The following is a 19,568-nucleotide window of genomic DNA, read 5'->3' on the forward strand; positions in this document are numbered from 1 at the left end:
GACTGTTGGAACAATTTTCCAAGAACTTAGGGAAACAAAATGAACAACAATGTAGACTTGATATATTCTTCTAGGGTGAATACATACTTTCCTAAAAGCAATATTTCGTCCCTTATAAGAGTGAAGGGATCACGAAATCTGCTTTTGAAATACAAAGAGGAAATACAACGACGATTCTCACTCTTAGTATTCACGTTAAACAAGAATATGATTATCAGGAATTGATTTGTATGTTAAGAGAATGACCGAATGTAGAGAGAAAGTCACTCTGGTCTCATGCTTTAAATAGAGAACAAGATCCCTTTATATAGATGTTGATTATGCATCTTTCAAATCCAAGAGATATCAGATTCTGATTAGTTGCATTTCTTCATGAATGATTGTAACTTTTCATGAATGGTAACTCTTCATGAATAATTGTAACTCTTCATGAATAATTATAACTCTTCATGAATGATAACTTTTCATAAATAATTGTAACTCTTCATGAATGGTAACTTTTCATGAATAATTGTAACTCTTCATGAATCTAGAAACTATCTCTAATACTCTTAAATTCCAACAAGAATACCTTTAGCTGTTATAAGAGGAAATAAAGTGTTGGTGATACTGGAGAAAGGCTAAGTCAGGCGGTCAAAGTCTGGAAGAACACCTTCTTTAGCTATTATCAGAGGAAATAAAGTGTTGGTGATACTGGAGAAAGGCTAAGTCAAGCAGTAGAAGCCTCATCTTCTGGCTGAGAAAGACATAAGTCTTAGAAACTGAATTGGCTAAGACAACGGCAGGACTGCCCACTGAAACACAAAGGCTGAAAGACTAAACTTTTAGGGGGCAGCCGACAGTCATGACGGCCGGCCGACGGCAGACAGCAAAGGCAGCCGGTAAAGGATAAGAGAACCTGCTCTGATACCATGTTGAGATTAAAATAGAGAAATATATTCTTAAAGGGCTTAATAGACCCTCTCGTGTTCTATTATTTATATAGATAAAGAATTGATATAATACTGAGATAGAAGGTCAAGGAACTGTTCTAGACTGCTATGTACAATCATTAGAGATAATCCAACACACTACTCCCTATTTTAGTCCTACGGACTACACTAACATAGGTAGACATAGTAATTATTTTACCATTAAGCTCATACACACAACTCATACACTAACCAATAATTCTAACAATGAGAAACTAAATTAATCCAATTAAAAATTAAGAGATTTAAAACATATTTAATTAAAAAAATAAATATGATCAATCGAATATGATTTTGAGAGTGAGATATCAGGAGTGCAAAACATCTATAATGTTGAGTTGAAGATAGTGTGGCTATAATATTCAGAAGCAAAATGCTGTTTATTGGTTTATATACAACATAGGTAACAGCTCCTAAGTAATAGCACTTCTCTTATATGCTAATTTGTATAAAGAAGGTTTTAAATTATACACACAAGCTCTCAATATTCTCTGTAGCCTCCAAAGGTTACCTCAACAGGATTTTCTCATTATCGTGCATTCCTAGGACAACCATCTTTATAAGATGCACACAAAACCCAAATGAAAGTAAATTACATGCACATGCAACTATCTGCACTTTACAAAATGTTAGTAGAACTTGTGATCTTTGCTCCTCTTGTGTGTCCAATATTTCACCATTTGGAGTTATATAGGTGGCTGAGAGGGAAGCTTATTTTGTTTTAAGAAAATATTTAAAATCTGTGTTCAGGCACAAACCACTGCTAACACCTCAAGCAGATAAGATAACACTCTTTGATCTGTCAGTTAAAGATGGCCCAGATGATTTTGTTCTCTCTGAGTTAGCATTGTACAATGACAGCATCCTTCTCTGCATTAATTTCAAATGTTTGGTGAAAAGTGAATCTTTGAGTTTATTTTTTTGATGTCATGTTATGTTAAGTAAAATTCAATAAATCAATAAAGATGCTAAGATTTTTTTCAGCAAAATGATAGGAGAATGAATACTTCTGCCTGAAAAACAATAACACATGAAATTTCTCCTCAGCAATCAGTGTAGTAAAAGTATGAACTAACAAATTAAGTATTTTAGTGAAACTCTAATTCTGATAACACCACCTAAAGAGCTCTTCTAAGTATCTTATTTCTCATGTAATTAAGTCTCTTTATTACCACTACTCTGTATTCTATCCTTGCACCCAATCACAGAACATGGTTATAAAATGGGCAGAAGGAAATCTATCCAAACTATTTAAGGAAAATTCCATAGGGTTCCCTTAGGACACTAGTTGTGAAAACAGAAGCAGATTGTGTCTAGGAAAAGGGAAATAATTATTATTTTGAAAGTGCAAAAATCATTCAAACTTACTTTCAAGTAATTATAAGCATTTGATATAGTTTATTAAATACTGCTTAAAGATACTATTACACAGAGTAATTCATCTTCCATTTACAATATCAGAAATGGATTTGAAAGTGCTTATTTTATTATGGTCAGCTTTAAACAATGTTGCATTGTTGACATTCAACACTAAAACTATAGGCAGACAGAATCAGAATAATTGAACTTTTTGTTTTAAGCAAAGAAAAGCATTCAATATGAAAAAACAATGATCAATTTTGAATCAGAAGCCCCATCAAAAAAAGTTCTGTAGTCCCAGACTTAAACCTTACACTCTCTAGTTTCCAGCAACAAAATACCTAGATTGCAAAATCAGTTTTTTTTATTACATTAACATAATCCCACAGTTGAAGACATCCTCTTACAACAAGCATCATAATATCTAATAAATGATGTAGAAGATCAAGAGATGAAAAGGTATCCAAATATATTTATTGTGCAAAAAGTAATAGACTGACCAAAAGGTACCAACGAATGAGATGCAGAATGTTAGGAAGAAAACTTACTTCATTCTCAAACTCAGGACTTCTTAAATTGGTGGAGAGATTTCTCATCAACAGCAATACCTGCTAAAGAGAAAAACGCCATATAAATCTACTACATTGGCAAATAATTTAAGCTATATAAACAGTAGACTTCCCTATCAATTGTAGTCTGATAGCTCAAACCTTGAATACTCACTCACCAAGACACCATAAGAAAGCAGAGAATAAATAAATAAACAAATGATATGTGGCCAAAAAAAATAAAAGACTTCGGTCACTTACAGTTTTCACATTTATTGGGTCCATCTGTTGCAGTGTTTGTAAATGATTAGTCACATTTGGATCGAACACACATCCAATGAAGCTATATACTTGTGCAAAATCTGGCATTGCTGTTTAATAGGACAGGTGAACTTGTCAAACAGCATGCCACACATCATGATGAACTTAGTAGTAGTACTTGAACAGTTGTAAATGAATATAAGAACTACTACAGTATTGATGTTTGAAAGATTGACATTAGATATTGGAATCTGCTGCTTATTCACCATGCAGTATGTCAACAAAATGAATGGCAAAAGATATGCATTTGTAACTATTATTCTCTTAATTAGAATAATTAGCTGTAGTAAATGTATATTTTAGTGGACTGAAACTCAGCTTGACAGATTGTAATCATTTGTATTTATGAAAGTTTTCCAGCAAGAGGAGACATAGTTTTATGGCTTAATCTTCTCTAAGTTTGACATGGTATCAATCTAGGTAATGATCCTAAAACCTAGTTTGTGATTTTCAGCCTCATCCTCGATTCACGATTCTTCTTGGTTTTTTTTGTCTCTCGTTTCCTATTTTCCTGGCAGTTTAGCTTATTTAGTGATTTGAAAATCAGCTTGACAGATTCTAATCATTTGTATTTATATGAAAATTCTCCAGCAAGAGGAGACACAGTCTTCTTGTTCAATCTTCTCTAAGTTTGACACAGTAAACTAAGAATGGACTATGGAGCACCGATTACACGAAGCTCAGACACGCTTCATAAATCTGTTCCCATGTCTGACGCATATCGGACACACCCACACTTGTATGACATGTATCAATAAAGTATCTAATTTAGAAGACATTTTTTTGTCTTTGACATAGCTTCAACACAATGTTAATAACCACAAATCCAATGATTTTCTAAAAAATCCAAAAACTTTTAAACTTATTATATAAATTTCTATTATGATTATAAAAAACTTTTCGATTTTTGGACATTAGATAGATAAATTAGATTCATTTTTGTGTTAGTTGACAATGTGCTTAGATTATTATATTTGACTAATCTTGTTTATAGATAATTTTGAGGATGTAAATTCATAACGATGTAATATATAGATCGTGTCCCCGTGTCCTACATTTTAGAGACTACGCGTGTCGAAGTGTAAGTGTCTGTGTCAGTATCCATGCTACATATTACACTCACTTTTATAGGTGTTGCATTAAATGCTTCTAGCTCATTAAATACACAAATGCATGAGCTAGATTCTGATTTCTGAGGGCTTTGTTCCAACTTCTTAATACTCAATCCTAAACCAACTCTTCAGTATTTCATTTAATGTGAGCTGAGGCACTGGTATAAAATATCTACCTTTTTGCCTATAGCCCCCTACCCAAGTAGTTGTTTATGGTCTTCTACTTAGTTTCTTTCTAGATCCTTCTGGGTTGTTTCTATGGTTTTTTGCCGTGTTCAGCATTCTTAGAATACTCTTTTCCAATGAACAGATGGAAACTTGAAAGATACTTTGTCTTAATTTTTTTGTACTTCCTTGAAATGACAGCTTTAACAAGAAACACCAAGGATTCCCAAGGCCTGTTTCCTATAACCGCTCGTTACTTAAATCTGTTAAATTGAAGTACAATCCATAGTCTTTTTGGATATACTTCTCTATGAATACTGCTAAGAGAAGAAAATAAGAAAACAGATTAAACCAGTTTCTACCATAAACTAAAAATAGCCTATATACAAATTAGTTTGTGAAAGTTCCCATGCTGCTTTTCTAAAAGGTTGTTTTAATTTATAAATTTTAGCCGATAAAGAAATCTATTTCAATTTTTTCTTATTTTCTTCTAAAAAAGCTATCCAAAAATACCTATATATACTCATAAAAGTTTGTCACAATCCAAATGAATATCAGGTGTTCATTATTCACGCTTTTCAGTCAGTTTTAGGGTGTACCACATTAAGATTTGAGTAAAAAACGCATTCCTACCTTTAATTGGCTGGCCTTGGTCACCCTGATCTGTTTGTTTGCTCTCATTACTACTGCTGTAACAGTAATTGAAAGGGTTGACTTTTTGATTCAACACCATATGATCTAACCATAAAAGTGAAAATTCTGTTAACATAAATTTCGACATATCTAAATTTGTCAAAGAATACATAAAAAAGATACGTACAGACATAAATTAATATTTTAAAAAATATAGTTCAGACTAAAGAATACCTTTTGTCACTTTAGGAAGAAGACCAACTTGTGTCGTAAGATTATAACCCCAAGATGGCAATGGCACACTGCTAACTGCAGTTCTAAGCACAGAAGACGAGTCTGGCCTATAAATGAATGATGATTCAGACAAAGCAGATGAAGATTGCAAAGGCCTTGTAAATTTGGATATAGTGAGAGCTGATAAAATGCAGACAATAAAAGACTTATTCATGCATCGATTATGACCCTGTTTGGATATATTTCCCATCAAGCACTCACAACAGAAGAAAATAAAAATATAAATCAAACTTCTTTCATAAGTTAAAATCTACTTATGTACTTAGAAACTACCTCATTCAACTTCTCCCAAAAGTTAATTTTAATTTATGGATGAAACTTAATTCATTTACTTTTTATATTTTTTTCTTCTATAAGTTTTTGATGAAAGTTTATTCAAACAAGACCTGAGGTCAAATATACTTGGAATGAAGTAGGTCACACTAACCATTTTTAGAAGCCTTTTGCGGGTATGGATGAGCAGCTTTTCTTTTGGGTCGAGGGGGAGGCACATGTTCACTTGTTCCATTCTTCTGGACTTTCATGAAATACTTCTGTGCATGACTTCTTATCTTCCAAAAAGAGGAAGGGATGAAAAAATTCAATTAAGCAGTGTTGAATCTTTGAATAAGTGTAATCTCAACACTCAGCAGCAGTAGCACATATATATAGATATATAGATTGTAAAAAGAGTACAAGAGAAGATTCAGATGTCCAGTTCAGACTAGGAGAAGATGTCCTACTTTTCAGAATACATCAAAAAACAGTTTTTACAAGATTTTCTCTTTCTTTAGTGTAGAAAAGCTACACTATATACGTGTATTTCACTATGAGATGATGAACATCTCACATCCCCTGCCCCTAGGAATGTAAAGAAAAGCACAGATGAGTAGATTGTATTCAATTTAAAAAATGCTTACTAAGAAGATGTAAGTATTGATTTGATGGAGAAAAAGGTTAAATTAGCTTTCTAATGATGGATGATATTTCTTAAAAGCCAAACTCAGGTTTGAGGTTTCAATTGGCTTTTTTAAGGAAACTATCATGTCAACCTTTACTTATTTTAATATATATATATATCTTCTTTTGTTTGTGTTTCTGTGTGCGTGCACACAAAAGGTATATATTCCAAACCAGCAGCCAGAACCTGACCCTTTTAAGGTGGAAAAAATCACGAAAGTGGTAAAGGTTCTCTTAACAAAGCTTTATCCATAAATTCAGGTAGGAATCAAACTATGTTAGTATATATAAGAAACGTGATCACCTACCAGCTATGCTTGACCTTTAACTGACAATTTCTTGAGGACGAGCGCTAGAACCACTGGAACACATTTTTTTTTAATGATAGTTAGAATTTATTGAAAACTATCAAATTATAATGAAGGTTTGTAAAATAAGATGTGTGACAAGTAAAACTTTATGATTTCAAATGAATTTTAAATAAATAGAAGAGTATGAACCAATATTCTCATTTTCTGAGGCAATCTTAAAGCCATTAGTGTCATTAACACTGAATAGTTACCCCAGATGCCCAATATGGGAATGAAAACAATGTGCAACAACCAATAAATGTCCAATTGCAAATTTTTAAGCACACAAACGCTCTTCTCGCTAGTGTAAAAATACCTGGATGACTGTTTTTGAACCCACAAATGCTTCAATCTTCTTCCAGTCACGGTCGAATCTGATATGAGTAAAGAGAAAACCATAAGCAAAATTATGCAAACAACAAAATTGAAAATTTTTTTAGACACTCAACTGAAAAAGGAACCCATAGCACAACCCAAAAACCAAAAGGGTCTCCACTGCAGCAAAAATCACAAACACAAACAGAACCCAAAATCAACTCATCATGCATAACAAAACCCAACACAACATCCAAACAAGTCTTAAACTTTATCACGAATTGAAACTTGAGAGCAAAACGAAACTTCAACACCATGAACGAATCATATAAGTTACAGAGCAAAAAGAAAAAACTTACAAGTGAAGAGCTTCGAGAAACTTGTCATGCTCGTGGTCCGTCCAGTTCTCTCTGGACTTGGTAATGGTGTAAGGTTTCCGAACCTTCTTATTGGGATCCTCCATGTTGAAGGGGTCGAAGAAAGGAAAAGTTTGAGGGGGGTTTGAGTTGAGGGACACCATTAATGACACCAACACTGTGTTCAAGAACCTCTTCAGTTGTCAAGTGTTGTTGGTGTTGGTAACTTAGCTTAGAGAAGTTGAGTAGAACAATGAGAGGCAGTGATTTTAACTTTGATTTTTTCCACAAGTTATTAGAACCAACCTTTCTCTCACCCTTTATATACAGACACACAAACATGTAAGACATGTGGCAACAGTTAGTGGGTCGTTATTCTTTCTCAGAAAACAACGTCTGAGGTTCACCCAAAAACAACCTTTTCTTTTTCCTTTTATTTTCTTCTTTTATACAAATTTATATGCACTCCATAAAACGACAGAACTTTCTGCAATTGTTTAGTTGCCATTGCTGCTGTTTTTCCAGTTAAAAGTATACTTTTTATCTTAAATACTTCAACACGATAACTTGTAGATGTTCTTTTATCTATGAAAATGGTTTGATTTTTGTTTCTGGAATTTTTATTGTATAAATAGTATCAATATGTTAGAGATCTCACAAGATAAATTAAATTTATAATAAGTATAAATATAATCTTATTAGTTAGTCTTGTAATATTAAATTAGATTTAAAATATAATTTTTGGTATGATATAAAAATATATAAAAAGTTTATTTCAATAAAATTTATTATTTGTTATCGCATGTAAAATAAGTTTCATATAAACGAATGTAAACATTATTGTATGATTTCAAAATTTATCTTTTAAAACAATATAATTTTTTTTCCTATTAATATTATGTTTTTTAAAATATTTTAACATCCTATTACTTAAAAGTCTTTATAAGTGTTTATGAATGTTGTACCAAATAAGCTTAAAAAATGAATTAAATCAATACGGTGTTAAACATGTTTGTTATCACATAATTGGTACGTTATTTTATTTATTTATTTTTTTTTTTGTTATGGAAGCTAAAACAAATAAATATTTAATATCATTCTCATGGAAGATCAGATTTACATAATGATAATAGGTTGATAATGTAATTTACGTAATTGAAACCAAAAAGGTATGCAAAATATTCAAACTAAACTTATTAGAGGGTAAAAATGTAATTAGCTTTTTTTTTTTTGTTATGAAAATTAGTATTAAACTTAAATTTTGGTTGAAGAATAGTATAAACAAAATTATACGTTTTTAATAAATATTTTATCCTATTTAAAAATCTTAAATATTGTATTCTTTTTTGGATTTTCTATATTTATATTTTATGGTTGACAAAAACATACGTGAAACTTATAAGTTGAATTCTGATGATAGTAATTATCATGTTTCAATTCAAATAATTATTCTAGACACTAGTACAAAAATCATATTTTATGACGTACAAATACGAACTATGACGTACATAGTTTTGTACGTTATAATACGTCTACATATTTATAACGTAACAAAAATTTTGTTTCTAAAAGAAACAACTCTAATGAATGTGAACATAGATAATTTTACTCAATATCAATTCGAAACAATTTTCTCCAATATTCATATAAAAAAATGGACTGATTTATATGAATATTGGAAAAAATTGTTTCGAATTGATATTTTCTTTTAGAAACAGTGTCATAATATGTTCAGATAACGTAAATTTTGCTACGTCATAAAATATGTAGACCTATCATAACGTAGAAAACTATGTACGTCATAGTTCGTTTTTGTACGTCATAAAATATGATTTTTGTACTAGTGAGATGTGATTATACCATTTATAACTTTTCATCTTAGAACTAGTTTTACAATTAAAGATGAGAAATGAATTAATTCCTAACTTATTTTAGTAATATTTTTTTTGCTTTAAATTATTAAAATATTCTTAACTTATTTGATAATCTATTTTAAAACATATAATTATATTTTTGTTATTAATTTTGGAGAAAAGAACATAAATATCATTTTAACATTAGATAATTTTTTATAACATTATTTTTTATTTTTAGGAAATAAATTAGATCGGTCACATATAACTTATTATTTGAAAAAAAATATGATATAAGACAAATATAAATATAAATTTTTACTACGTAAATAAAAACAAAAATAGTTAAATTTGCATCATTTGTCACCACGAATTATGTTTGATAATAAATATCTATCTTAAAAGATATTTAGTTATTATTAAATACAGCAAGACCTTTAAAACAATACTACATTAATTAAACTACTTTTAGAAAATTTAAACCTTTTGACACTTATATTTAATTTAACTTAATATATATTGTGCAGTATAGACGGTCAATCAGTCTAAGATTTCATATGAGTTGATTAGAAAATCAAACGGTTGGAATAAAAGCAGAACTCACGTCAAAGATAATTATATTAATCTTAAGCTAATCGGACCATAATTTGGTTAACATTATCAAAAGTTTATTCTAAAATTTATAAATTTAAGTATGTAGTATTTAGGTAGTTGATTATATTGATTGTATATTTATTGCTAATACTATCAAACATTAAATAATTTTAGCATTAGAGTAACACCTCAATTCGATCAAACGATAATTAGTGTGAAGTGAAAGAATAATTTTGACTCGAAGTTAGAGTTTGAAGACCGTTTTATGAGGTAGAGGTAACCCCTTAAATCGGAACACATTTTTCATCAATTAATTTAATATTTATTAAGTTATAAACAAGAATTGCAAATAATGGATATATTTCAAAAGATACAAGAAAGATAAAATACTTGTAGCTGCATATTAACAAAAAAGTGAACATAGATATGATTTCTCATCTTTGCATGTAGTGATTATTTGAGGAAAAAGTCGAGGATAATTTTACCAGATTAGCACCAAATTTCATCTTACTCATTAAAGAATATTTGTGGTTGTTTTATGCATTTTTATCATCTTCTTCCTACATGTTTTGTTGATTTCACGTGAAACCATTTGAGGCATGGTGTGTAAAATTTTTCTTGTGGTCTTCTTCTCGTGCAGTCATTAAAGGTAAGTTTTGTAGAGTTAATGGTAGAGCTGTCAAAATGGGTAATCTGGCTCAATCCGGTCCGGCTCACTACAGGTTGGTCAATTAGTGAGTCAATCCAACCCGCTCATTTACTAGCGAGCCAGAAAAACTTGAACCCGGCCCGACCCACCATGGGTGGGTAAACGGGTTGGCTCACTAGCCCATTTAATTATATTTTTTTTTAAATAAAAAAAATACAAACTTTCTATGATTTAAATTTAAACAAATTTCACTCCTAAAAAATTATGTTAAAGACCAATTCCGACAATCAATAAAAACATATTAGTAAAAAAAAGAGAATCAGTACTCAATAACATCAACAAAAAAATTAATAGTTTAATCTGTAACATAAATTTCCAAATTCAAAAATATCAAAAAGAGTTTGTTCAAATAATGTATACTCAAATTGTTTAAATAAAATGAACAAAATCTGATACAAGCATGTCAGAACGTGAAAAAAATAAATTCACGTCTTCAAATTCCCCAAAACAAAAAACAAATTCGCAAATTCCTATTTTTGTCATTATACGGTTTTTGAAAAAAAAAAAGAAAGAAAAGTGAGAAAACAAAAATGTGGAAAAAAGAGAAGAAAAAAGGAAGGGTGTTTTACGTGCTCTCCTTGAAGAATTTCAGTGAAGTGAGGGTGAGAGCACCGTCAAATGAGAGAAGTACCGTGAGAGTGATTTGTGAGAGCATATGTTACTTTTTTTGTATACATAATGAGTGAAGATAGTATTTTAGTTTTTAGGGTTTCATAAATAAAATAATAAATTAAAAAAAATAAAATTAGGCAGGTGGGTTGGTGAACTAACCCGGCTAACCACGGGTTCAACCCGCATGAGCCGGGTTTAAATGAGCCGGGTTGAAATATGACCCACACATAAATGGATTGTATTTTTCAAACCAACCCAGCCCAAACCCGTGACAGGCCGGGTTGGCTCGCGGGTTGTGATCCATTTTGACGACTCTAGTTAATGGTTTGATGTTAGTATATATATATATATATATATATATATATATATATATATATATATATATATATATATATATATATATATATATAATATTAATAGTCCTCAAACGGTTATTCGTTCGTATAACCGCGGACCTCCTGCCATTCCCACACATGAGTGAGTTTTCTCTATCTGAGAAAGCGCCCTCACGGAATATCAGGATCAGGACGACCAAACCAGAGTCTGACCATGTTCATACTTTACCAATCATCACAATTTCATGAGACATTCCTCCCTTGGAATTCCCTTACTCAGCCAAATTCAATATATTTATTTATATTTTCATTCTTACTTTCATACTGGAAAGATTTCAAGAAAAGGACCGGATGAATCAAAGATAGGATAAGAGATTGAGTAAGACCAGAAAGTTTAACCGAATGGTCAGGTAAGATAAAGGAACCGGACGTCCAATAATGACGTATAATAATTGGCCAGATGATTCGGCTAGGAACAAAACTCAATGCCAAAGACTGCAATATGAACAATAATGACCGGATGGTCATGCAAGGGAATAATACCGAACATGAAAGGACAGACTATAAGGAGTAGTCATCCGGACGGTTTTGCAAATGAATGTTATAAACAAGTACTAATCATGGTTGAGGGCTGGTCTATGACCAAACACTTCTCAAACCGTACGAATCTAAGAAAAGAGAAACTCTTTTAAGGAGAAAAAGGACTTTAGTCCACAAACCGAACGTTTCAATAAACAAAAGTTCACTAGACCATTCAGTCACTAAGTGACCGAACGGTTTCAAAGAAGGAATATCAAGTTTACAGATTTTATAATTTAAGTGTCAGCCTAAGGCCGAACACTTGTAAGGCCGAACGCTTGGTTTATGACCAGCGCCCTTAAATAATTATTATCAATAATATTAAATGAGGTAAACTAAATTGAGAAACTTATTATGCCGAACAGTCTGAATGAACCGAACGGTAATGGGAGGACCGAAGGGTCCTAATGACCTTCGATCTCAAATTCACGATTTCTCTAAGTTTCATACATTCATACCAGTTACCTACTTTAAAATCATACAATTCATACAGCAGCATTTTACCTATTATCAACCATTAAATCATACATCATACAACAAAGTTTCATACATTCAAATCATACAAAGAAATTGTAATTAAACTTTATAAGCTTCCCTTACCTCTAATTCCAGCTAGTACGTCTAAGGTTGATTGGCAGCAACTACCTCTTCTAAGGTTCCAAAGTCTAAAGTGAAATACAAAATAGGTTCAGAGGAGTGGTTTGATAGTCACATGCAAGCCTTAAGAGTGCATGCATGCAAGAAGACAAGGAAGTTTCAAGGATCAAGGCACTTACCGGATGCAACTGAAATCGAACGGTTCAAATGAAAGGGACGAGCACCAGGAGTCTTCAGATGTTATCTGAATGGTGATCGGAACAGTAAATTGATTAGGATTTTAGAGAGAAGGTTGGAAGATTTTAGAGAGAAAGAGGAGAATTTGAGTTTCCAGAAGGTTTGAGTTTGAGAAAAAAGAAGAAGATTGCATGGAAAAGTGGCGTCAGGTTCCTTTCTCACCTTATATACTGCCTCCACTTAGAACGTCCGGACCACTCCCAGCGTGCCACCTGACTTCCACTTTCTGGGGTTTCACTGCTCTGCTGATACTGCACAGATCACGAAGGAGGGGAATTTAAAGCTAGGCAGAGTTGGTCTCCCACTAACTAGGGAAGACCGGACGGTTTGACAAGTGTACCCCACTAAGGAGGGTATTAAAAGGGGTGTGACATTCCCCCCAACAAAATAAAATTTTCGACCTCGAAAATTTCGAAAATTAAGACTTACAAGAGAATAGGTGTGGATAGGATTCCTTCATGACTTCCTCACGTTCCCAAGTCGCATCACCCGTTCGGTCATCCCAGATGACCTTGACGAGAGTCGTGGCTTTACCGGGCGGTCGTTTAACCATTAATCCTTCGACTCTTACTGGTTTCATCTCAACCGAACAGTCTCCTTTGAGTTGAACTTATCGGCTTCGAGTACATGAGAAGGATCTGCAATGTACTTCCGGAGTTGAGAAACATGGAAAACAGGATGAAGGTTGGATAATTGAGGAGGCAAGGCTAACTCGTAAGCGACTGGTCCAATGCGCCTTAAGATTTGGTATGGACCAAGGAATCTAGGAGAAAGCTTCTTTGGCCGGACGACTCTTCCAACTCCAGCCGTACGATTTAGCTTGAGGAATACATGGTCTCCTTCAGCGAATTCCAAAGGCTTCCTTTTTCTGTCGGCATAAGACTTCTGTCGGCTTTGGGATGCTTTCAGTCTTTCCTGTATCAACTTCACCTTCTCAGTTGTCTGTTGGATGATCTCAGGTCCGGTTAACACTGCTTCACCTTCTTGGAACCAGCAGAGGGGTGTTCGGCATTTTCTTCCATAAAGAGCTTCATAAGGTGCCATTCCAATGCTCGAGTAGAAGCTGTTGTTGTAAGTGAACTCAGCTAGTGGTAGGACTTCATCCCAAACCCCCAAGTGATCTAGAACACTAGTCCTCAACAAGTCTTCCAGGGTTTGGATGGTTCTCTCGGACTGGCCGTCTGTTTGCGGATGGTAGGCTGAACTCATCTGGAGTTTGCTTCCCATTTCTTGTTGAAGAGCTTGCCAAAACCGAGAGGTGAATCTGGGGTCTCGGTCTGACACTATACCGGACGGTACTCCATGCAGCCGGACAATTTCTTTGATGTAGAGGTGAGCCAACTTGGACATTGGCATCTTCAAGTTGATAGGAAGAAAGTGTGCACTCTTGGTTAGTCTATCAACTATGACCCAAATAGCATCATGGTTTCTAACCGTACGGGGCAAGTGAGTTACGAAATCCATGGCTATGTTGTCCCACTTCCATTCTGGAATTTCTAGTGGTTGTAATTGACCACTCGGTTTCTGGTACTCTATCTTATCCCTTTGACAGGTTAGACAGGATGCCACAAACCGAGCTACATCATGCTTCATTCCTGGCCACCAGAAAGACATTCTGAGATCTTTGTACATCTTAGTCATACCTGGGTGTATACTAAGACGGCTTTGATGTGCTTCTTCCAGGACTAACCTTCTCAAGTCTTCATCATTGGGTACACAAGTCCTTCCCCTATATCTTAGGAGACCATCCGTTCCAGAACTGAAGTCCTTGTGTGGTGGTACACCGTTCGGCACACTGATTCTCTACAGTTCTTCATCAGAGGCTTGTCTTTCCCTGATTTGGTCAAAGATATCACTTGACAGCTTCATATAGCAACAATGAATACCGTTCGGCTCTAGTTCACAATGGAACCTTAAGTCTCTAAAGCTTTCAACCAACTTCATCTCTTGCACCATCATACTTGCCATATGAACGGTTTTCCTGCTCAAAGCGTCAGCCACTACGTTCGCCTTTCCAGGATGGTATTGTAGTTCAAAATCATAGTCCTTTAAGAACTCCATCCATCTCCTTTGCCTCATGTTCAGTTCCTTCTGGTCGAATAAATATTTGAGGCTCTTGTGGTCACTGAACACTTGAAACCGGACACCATATAGGTAGTGCCTCCACATTTTAAGGGCAAATACCACTGCCGCCAACTCCAGATCATGTGTTGGGTAATTCCTCTCATGAGTCTTCAATTGTCGAGAGGCGTAAGCTACCACTTTCCCTTCTTGCATCAACACACAACCCAAGCCTTGATAAGAAGCATCACAAAACACTTCAAAAGGCTGACTGACGTCAGGAATTACCAAGACCGGAGCATTCGTCAGTCGTTGCTTCAATTCCTGGAAACTGGATTCACACCGGTCGGTCCAGACGAACGGTTGATCCTTCCTGGTCAACTGGGTCAACGGCGCTACTATCTTAGAAAATCCTTCAATAAACCGCCTATAGTAGCCGGCTAACCCAACAAAGCTTCTCACGTCAACAATCGAACGGGGTGTCTCCCATTCTAGCACTGCTTGGACTTTTCCTGGATCCACAGCAATCCCGCCGGCTGAAATAACATGTCCAAGAAACTGTACTTGTTCCATCCAGAATTCACACTTGGACAATTTAGCGTACAGTTGTTTCTCTCTCAGTACACCAAGAACTATCCTTAGATGATCTTCATGTTCTTCTCAGCTCTTGGAGTATATCAGAATATCATCAATAAACACCACCACGAACTTGTCCAAGAAAGGCCTGAAGATACGGTTCATGTAATCCATGAATATAGTTGGAGCATTGGTAACACCGAACGACATTACCACATACTCATAATGACCGTACCGAGACCTAAAGGCAGTCTTCTGGATGTCACCTTCCTTAACCAAAATTTGGTGATATCCGGATCTCAAGTCTATCTTGGAGAAGACTGTAGCTCCATGAAGCTGATCCAACAGGTCGTCTATTCTTGGCAGTGGATACTTGTTCTTGATAGTCAGCTTGTTCAACTGCCTATAATCAATACATAGCCGAGAACTGCCATCCTTTTTCTTGACCAACAGCACTGGGGCTCCCCAAGGTGAGGTACTTGGCCGAATGAATTTCTTCTCCAATAACTCTTCTATTTGCTTCTTCAATTCGGCCAATTCAGTTGGAGCCATCCTGTACGGTGCAATGGATATAGGGCCAGCTCCTGAGATTAAATCAATGGAGAACTCAACCTCTCTCGGTGGAGGTAGACCTGGCACCTCTTTAGGAAAAACGTCCATAAACTCCTCAATAACCGGATGGCTTTCAACCGGACGGTCTGCTCCACTTGCATCCATATAAGTTAGGATGAGAAAACTCATGGCGCCTTCAATCAAGTCCTCTCTGATCTGACCGAGCGTCAAAGTCAGCTTCTCCTCTTCTTTTGGGAAGATCAACTTCTTCTTTCCACAATCAATAAGAATGTGATTGGAGGTTAACCAATCCATCCCTAGGATTACCTCTAAGTCTTGAAGAGACAAACATATGAGGTTCACCTTAAACTTATACCCTTCAACCTCAATAGGACATTTAACACATACAGTGGATGTCCTAACCTTACCAGCTGCTGGGGTTGACACCACCAAGTCGAGCTGCATCTCTCTCTCGGCTAAACCCAGTCTATCAACACATGCCTTCGAGATGAAGGAGTGTGTTGCCCCCGAATCAAACAACACACAGCAGGGCATTCCATGCAATAAGCAAGTACTGATGATGAGGTTACCTGCACCGGACGCTTCAACTCCTGTGATAGCATAGACTCGGCCAGCTGCTTGTGCTCGGCCACCACTCTGTTGAAACCGGCCAGTGTTTGGTGGTCTTGAGAGCGCTTTGTTCCCCATGTTGCATTCCTTCTCCCAGTGTCCATTCCTTCTGCACCGGACACAAAACTTGGCATTTCCTTGCTTGGGACAGTCCTTCATAAAGTGAGGGCCTCCACAGATGAAACAGTTCACTCCTCCCATTTGACCGGATGGTCTGGCATAGCTAGCAGGCCGAACGGCCAAAGCAGAAGGACCCTGAGCTGACATGGGCCGAGAGTAAGGAGTCGTCCTGGAACCAGAGTTGTTCCTTGCAAAGATAGGTCCCTTGGAGCTTGACTGCATTTGCTTCTTGCGCTTCTCAGCGTCCATCAGATTCTTCTCCAGTACCTTTGCCCTCTCCACTAAGGCAGGGAACTTCTGAATGCAATGGCTGGCAATGACCGGTTTCAAATCTTCCCGGAGCCCATTTTCAAACTTCCGGCACTGCCACTCTTCACTCATCCTCATTGTATAAAACCTCATGAGTTGCTTAAATCTGTTAGCATACTCAGAGACCGTCATTCCCCCTTGAACTAGTTGGAGGAATTCCACTTCCTTAGCAAACCGGACGCTATTCGGAAAATATTCTTCATAAAATCTCCTCTTGAATATTTCCCAAGTGATAGGGAGATGCTCATCCTCCAACAACATTTTGGTACTACTCCACCAATGACCGGCCTCTCCGGTTAACAGATATTCCGTGAACGCCAGACGGTTCTCATCTCCACACCTCTTGGCGTCATAGATCCTCTCCATATCACGAAGCCAGTGATCGGCCTCGTCAGCACTGCACTTGCCATCAAACTTGGCCGGACGGTGCTGGAGAAAGCTCTCCAGACTCCATTCAGTCTGGTTGTTTGATGAGGAACCGAACGGTCTGCCAGACTGCATTCCGTTCGTCAACAAATCTGCGATCTGTCTCTGTGTTGCTTCTGCTGAGGCTCTGGCTGCTTTAGAGTGCTGCATGGCCAATGCGTTCTGTTGGGCGAGGTTGGCATTCTGCTGAACCAGGTTGGCATTCTGCTGAACCAGGTTGGCATTCTGTTGTTGAAGTACAGCTAAGACTGACTCCAACAAGTTGTTCCCGCCGGACGTATCTCTATCAACAGGCTGAGGGGGTGGTCTTGGAACCATCTTCTGCTTTCAACAGAAAGAAAGATCCATTAGTCCACAAGAATCAGAATATTCCGATCGAACAAGTGAGCACACAGCATAAACATGGTATACTCATAACCTACAGGCATTCTAAGGAAGAAACTGCTCTGATACCATTAATGTAACATCCCAATAAATATATAACAGAAGTTACACTTCATTTTAGGAGTTAACATGAACAATAAAGGAGAACAGTAGTGAATAAGCATAGAGGTGAAAAAGATAGGAAAATACTATTAAAATTTTGAAACTGTACCACAGTTAGACTAATTACAGTATTTACAATATCGACCGAACGATCTGGAATACAGTTCATTGACCTAACGACCAACATAAAAAGGTTCCTATACAGAACACCTACAAAACATTAAGCAAAGAGAAACAACTACATTAAGGACCGGACGGTCCTGCATAACTCTCGGGCACGGCTTCTACGGCATCTTCCAGAGTGTCTTCCAAAGCAGCTTCTAAGGTATCCTCCAAAGTACCCTCTGCTCACACCCAAAAGGATGATCATTTTAACGGAGAGAATAACCGGACGGTAACATTGATAAAGACAGAACAGATAAGGGTAAGCTTACGTAAATTTAATTAATCGTTTCAACATACATGTAAACCAATAAACAGAATCAAAGCAACATGTTATACACACAATTTCTACACATGCATACTAAGTTCATCCACTTATGACCGACCACTAAGACACTGTCCGGACGGTATGAACCACGTAGCCCGACGTCCCTAGCACCTGGTATGGTGTAATAGCTGCCTTTACATATCAGCTGCCATCCGAGGTTAGTCCTCAAACGGTTATTCGTTCGTATAACCGCGGACCTCCTGCCATTCCCACACATGAGTGAGTTTTCTCTATCTGAGAAAGCGCCCTCACGGAATATCAGGATCAGGACGACCAAACCAGAGTCTGACCATGTTCATACTTTACCAATCATCACAATTTCATGAGACATTCCTCCCTTGGAATTCCCTTACTCAGCCAAATTCAATATATTTATTTATATTTTCATTCTTACTTTCATACTGGAAAGATTTCAAGAAAAGGACCGGATGAATCAAAGATAGGATAAGAGATTGAGTAAGACCAGAAAGTTTAACCGAATGGTCAGGTAAGATAAAGGAACCGGACGTCCAATAATGACGTATAATAATTGGCCAGATGATTCGGCTAGGAACAAAACTCAATGCCAAAGACTGCAATATGAACAATAATGACCGGATGGTCATGCAAGGGAATAATACCGAACATGAAAGGACAGACTATAAGGAGTAGTCATCCGGACGGTTTTGCAAATGAATGTTATAAACAAGTACTAATCATGGTTGAGGGCTGGTCTATGACCAAACACTTCTCAAACCGTACGAATCTAAGAAAAGAGAAACTCTTTTAAGGAGAAAAAGGACTTTAGTCCACAAACCGAACGTTTCAATAAACAAAAGTTCACTAGACCATTCAGTCACTAAGTGACCGAACGGTTTCAAAGAAGGAATATCAAGTTTACAGATTTTATAATTTAAGTGTCAGCCTAAGGCCGAACACTTGTAAGGCCGAACGCTTGGTTTATGACCAGCGCCCTTAAATAATTATTATCAATAATATTAAATGAGGTAAACTAAATTGAGAAACTTATTATGCCGAACAGTCNGAATGAACCGAACGG

The 19,568-nt window shown here is 35.9% G+C and overlaps 1 protein-coding gene across 2 annotated transcripts; it reads right to left on the bottom strand.

The window, feature by feature from the left end:
* Nucleotides 1–1,286: 1,286 nt before the first annotated feature.
* LOC106758790 (protein REVEILLE 3) lies at nt 1,287–7,670 on the bottom strand. 2 transcript variants are annotated; one of them, XM_014641778.2, is made up of 8 exons: nt 7,367–7,670; nt 7,009–7,066; nt 5,831–5,954; nt 5,344–5,523; nt 5,110–5,214; nt 3,140–3,249; nt 2,879–2,938; nt 1,287–1,841 (listed from the first exon to the last, which is right to left on the bottom strand). In XM_014641778.2, exons 1-8 carry the CDS (start codon nt 7,525–7,527, stop codon nt 1,743–1,745), a joined length of 897 nt encoding a protein of 298 aa, XP_014497264.1. In that variant the 5' UTR covers nt 7,528–7,670; the 3' UTR covers nt 1,287–1,742. The 2 variants fall into 2 exon arrangements, with proteins under 2 accessions (XP_014497264.1, XP_014497263.1); XM_014641777.2 differs by having other exon boundaries at nt 2,879–2,941.
* Nucleotides 7,671–19,568: the final 11,898 nt, after the last annotated feature.

This window comes from Vigna radiata, chromosome 4 (genome assembly GCF_000741045.1).
Source record: "Vigna radiata var. radiata cultivar VC1973A chromosome 4, Vradiata_ver6, whole genome shotgun sequence".
In the NCBI taxonomy this organism is placed as follows: Eukaryota; Viridiplantae; Streptophyta; class Magnoliopsida; order Fabales; family Fabaceae; genus Vigna; species Vigna radiata.